At 38.4% G+C, this 4942-nt stretch overlaps 1 protein-coding gene across 1 annotated transcript in view; it reads left to right on the top strand.

Moving 5' to 3' along the window:
• The first annotated feature begins 91 nt into the window (after window positions 1–91).
• Window positions 92–4942, top strand: part of ciita (class II, major histocompatibility complex, transactivator) — a 34714-nt gene continuing 29863 nt past the window's right edge. The window contains exon 1 of the mRNA XM_014006926.1: window positions 92–1028. Within this exon, the coding sequence (XP_013862380.1) occupies window positions 101–1028 (928 nt within the window). The 5' untranslated portion in view covers window positions 92–100. The remainder of the gene's footprint in view (window positions 1029–4942) is intronic.

Below are 4942 nucleotides of genomic sequence, written 5' to 3'. Positions count from 1 at the left end.
TATGTGTGTGTATATATAAATTTAAATGCATTTCAATCATCATGATCAGACGGCGTCTCTTGTACCAGATCTGGATGCTTTGGGAGCAGTCCTCGTCACTATGGCTCAATTTTCGGAGGTGTTGGAACAGGTGCGGTCTGTTTTGGCCTGGGCTTCTCCTGCCGAGGTCCAGGTTCTGCTGGATGGTCTGGTGGAGGACAGAATTACCTCTGAGGCAAATGACTTTCACTTCAGCCTCAGACTCAGTGACAGAAAAGCAGAACCGCAGAGCAGTACAGAACCAATACAGAAGCCCATAAGTGATAGTGAAAGTGTGCATAGAGGGAATTTTGGAAACCAGGAGGAGTGGTTAGAGCATGTAGAAGAAGCAGCTGCAGTAAACATTCCTCTATGGAAGGACTATGAACAAGGACAACAGATGTTGCAGGCAATGATTCCTCTGGAGACGATGTTCTCTTCAATGAGAGACGACGTGGTGTCGGACAGAGAAGCCTTCCACCCTGATTGGGATGTGGAAGAGGAAACCGATCTTGCAACTGCTTGCAGGATGCTCGATGCAAGCACCGATGACTCTGAGTTGTCAGAGACCATCTCTTCAGATAGAGCCGAACAGAAAGGGAATAATTTCTCAACAGTCGACCTGGCTGAACTGAACACCAGTCTGTTTAGAGTCGCCGGAGCAGCAGGAAAYGTTTCACCTGTTGAAGCCTGTTCAGGCACGGGAACAAACAGCAGTACCTGCATTCAAGAGAGCCGGTCCGATGTTTTCTGGCAGGATAACAAGACAGCAGACGTATTGGATAACCTGTCCAGCTTAACAGATGCATTCAGTAGATCATTTTCTGCAATACCAAAAACTACTTTTAGGCATCTGCTTTCTTCTGGTGCTTCTCAGGACACTAAAACAGATGAATATTTTCACTCCAACACTTGTTGCTTGGCGGAGGGGATTAGAGAAGATGAATTCAGGTCAACATCCTGCGACAATGGAATAAGAGACATTCTTGACAGTATGGATTTGCTCCGGGGTAAGTTTTTATTTTGTTTAAGATAATTTGTATTAGCCAATAGTTGTAAAGTATGCACTGATGTAAACTATTTGCACACAAAACAACCAAGGCTATCATAATTAGCCAAATTTTGTATATTTTGCATTCTAAATARTAATCACCCTGCAGTTCAGTATCAGTCTGACCCAAGTTCTTGATTTATTTTCTGGATTATGTGTATTATCATGAGTGTGTGTGTGTGTGTGTGTGTGTGTGTGTGTGTGTGTGTGTGTGTGTGTGTGTGGCACACTGAGGCTTAGGGGCACAAAGAAAAAGACAAAAGATGGATGACCTGGATTAGGTGTTGTGTAATCTCAGAGTGAACGTTGTAACAAAGACGTGATCAAAGCTGCGTCACATGAAATTAAAGTGAAGCTGCAGCAAACTGCTGCTGAGGATTTACACTTTACTGCTCACTGTACAAACATGGCTCATGCTTTTTAGTTTTCTGTCCATCTGCAGGAACCTTCTCCTGAGTTATTCAATATTATTAATAGTTTTACTTTGTTAAACAAGTATTAAGTTTAGTTAAGTAAAGTTACGTTTTAAGTAGATTTTGTGTCAGAAWTTTACTTTTAAAATATCAGATACTTTAAGACTTTTACTCAAGTAATATTTTAACTTTAACTTTTACCAAAGTATTTAATGATAAGATACTTGTACTTTTACTCAAGTATCACTTTGAGGTACTTTATACAACACTGGTTTTCTTTGGTATTTAAACACACATCTTATATTCCAAGGTGTCACACTGTACTGTACTGTACTGTGTACTGTGTACTGTGTACTGTGTACTGTGTACTGTGTACTGGAAGGAAATAAGTGTTAAAACAGTTTGTTCTAAAGGAGAAACTTTTATTAATTTGATTTAAAAACAAATCAAATGTCACACACACAACAAACAATAATCCAACACAAATAAAATGAAACGTAGCACAAACTTCTGTCTTGTACAAATAAGAAGCAGGTATGAAATTGTTAACATTTAATTRAAATATTTAGATGAGACAGATCTTATGTTGAATAAATCCTATCAGTTTTATTAAGAGGAAGGAGGGGATTTGTTAAAATAAAAGTATTTTTACAGATATAAATTAATGGTCTCATTTTGTGTTGATTTCTTGATGTATTTCATCAGAAACAGAAGCACAGCTCTGTTCCAACACGTCACATGCCTTCAGAGGATAAATTAATTAGACGTTTTAGTCCAGATAAAGTGAGATAAATGACATCTCTCCTAATAAAATCAGGTTTTATAAACTGTTCCAAACATCATCCACAGTGTTTGAGTATTCTTCATCTGGACAGGCAGGAAACATTTCATCAGAGACGTTTGTGGCGTCAGGATTTATTTTTCTACACAGTTGCATCAATAATTCTGGTGACATATGATGAAAAGTCCCAGCTCGTTTTCCCAGTACGACCAGCATCAGTTGTTTCACAACACGGTGACTAAGACAACATGATGCGCCTCAGAAAAATGCTCTTCTCCTTTTCTGCTTTCACTCAGAAACGTTGTGTGAAAAAAAGACGTTCGTATGAAAAACTGTACATTTTAGTGATGTCTAACTGTTGTAAATAATTATTTTCAACTGATTTGGGATTATGAATGGAGAAAGAGGAAGGGAGAAAAGTGTGTTTTCATCAGCCTGAACAGTTTTGTGTTGGTTCTCTTCGCTCTCTCATCATGGGTCAAAGAGTCCGACAGGCAGTAAAACCTCCTCCGTAAACGGGTCGGGACTAAACAAAAGACTGAAGTCCTTCCTGTTTGAGTCGACAGAAGCAAATGGTCAAATAACCGTTCAGTCTGTGAAAAACAAGTGTCTGAAACAATGATTCTCACTGGTTTATGTTTTTATTTTGCTTTATGGCATCATTAAAACATTAGAAACACACTGGACAGTTCCYAACCCAGTTTTAGTAAAATCCCACAGAGTGATACTTGAGTAAAAGTACAAGTATCTTACCAAAAAATTACTTAAAGTCTCCTTTATGAATATNGTGTGTGTGTTCAGCCTTTAATTTCCATAATTTAGCATTTTCAAAAAATATCAGGAGTTTCATGTCAAGTAATGAATTGTTTGTTTTTATGGGTGTTGCTCAATAGAAATAAATCTCTTGGTACTTTCCTGTTTTGCCTCTCGTTTTATGTAACAGGCCCGTCTGCCAAACAGTTTGTTTGGTTAACCCTTGGTGGTGATGTGTGGGGTTTTACTTTCAGTTTGACTTTACTTTCAGTTTTACTGAGCAAAGGGTGTGGCAGGGTGGTCTTCTTTGAGTCAGAATATTTGAGGTTTGATTCCCTCGCACCGTGCAGCGTGCCAAAATGTCTTTAGGCAAAACACTTACAAGGGTATGAGTGAGAATATAAAAAAAGGGCTTCAGATAGTTTAAAAACATTTCAAAGAAAGAACAGTTTGAAGAAGCACACTGAAATTTAAAAGGAAAGAAGGTCATTCTTTATATTTGTTGTGTGTTGTAGCCATAATAAAAGTTGCTGTGGTGACCATGTCAGCTGTGTACTACGCCACAGTTTTGGCAACGGTTGTAGTTTTTATCCCAGCAGAACTTTCTGGAATGTGTCTTGACGGCATGCTTTAATCTGATAAGTCAATGAGTGGCCTGTTGAGGTTTTTTTTTTTTTGTTGAGGACTATGTTTATTTCTTTTTAGGCATTAAAGATTTTTGACTTTATGTCCGAGCTCGATCAATGATACTGCCTTAAAAGTCCCATCATTCTCAGCTGCTGCAGGGAACCACTCTGTACAGCCCTGCAGATTATATTATTTTTAAATTTCTGTGATAAAGAACAAAGAAAAGCCAAAGCGCTGACATACCGTTTTCAAACAATCTGCAGAGCTGACTTGATTTTCGGTGATGTAATGGGAGAGGCAGTGTTGGCGGTTTCTCAAACTGGTAAGCAGGTAGATCAGGTACTTTCCACTACTCTGCTGTTTGTTTCACATCAATACACAATGGGTGTTATTATCATTCAGCTCCTCTCTATTAGTTTCACCTGGGGCTGGATCATAAAGCTACAATGCATCGCTCTGTAATATTATATCAATGACACACTGGCATTAAATCGAAAGTAGACCCATAGTGGCAAAAATGAAATATATAAGAAAACAGGGTTTTACTTGCAAGTGATGGAAAAGTGACCTGTGGTAACTCTTAAGCAGTATTTTCACTAATGCAACCATTAGTTTCAGTGAAACAAATGTGTCAAAATTTAAGGAATTAAAGGGATAGTCAGGTTAAATTTCAATCAATCAAAACTTTATTTGTATAGCACTTTTAACAGCCAACGGCAACCAAAGTGCTGCACAACAGAATAAAAATACAATCAGATAAAATCAAGTAAACACTTTGGTAAGTAGAAAGAGCAAAAAAATAAATAAAACGTATAAAACTGGCCTACTGCATGTGCTCTCTAGAATTAAAAGCCAAAGAAAAAATAAGTCTTTAAAAGACATTTAAAATCATCAAGTGACCTGGCAGACCTCACAGAGGGAGGAAGCTTGTTCCTGAGTTTAGGAGCTATGGCTGAGAAGGCTCTGTCCCCTTTAGTCACCAGCCGATCCTGGGAACCACCAAGAACATCTGATCTTCAGATCTCAGAGCTCTACCGGGATGGTAGTGATGTATAACATCAGACAGATAAGGAGGTGCCAAACGGTTTAAACATTGAAAAACCAAAAGTAGAACTTTAAAATCAAGCCTAAAAGGAACAGGCAGCCAGTGAAGAGAGCGTAAAATGGGGGTAATATGCTCACACTGTCTTGTCCCTCTCAGTGGTGGACAAAGTACTCAACTCTAGTACTTGAGTAAAAGTATTGATACCCATGGTCAAATCTACTCCACTACAAGTAAAAGTTACTCAGTCAAAAATC

The sequence above is a fragment of the Austrofundulus limnaeus genome, unplaced genomic scaffold (genome assembly GCF_001266775.1).
Source record: "Austrofundulus limnaeus strain Quisiro unplaced genomic scaffold, Austrofundulus_limnaeus-1.0 Scaffold38, whole genome shotgun sequence".
Lineage (NCBI taxonomy): Eukaryota > Metazoa > Chordata > Actinopteri > Cyprinodontiformes > Rivulidae > Austrofundulus > Austrofundulus limnaeus.
The sequence above is the reverse complement of the archived record's forward strand: the minus strand, read 5'-3'. Positions and strand labels throughout refer to the sequence as shown.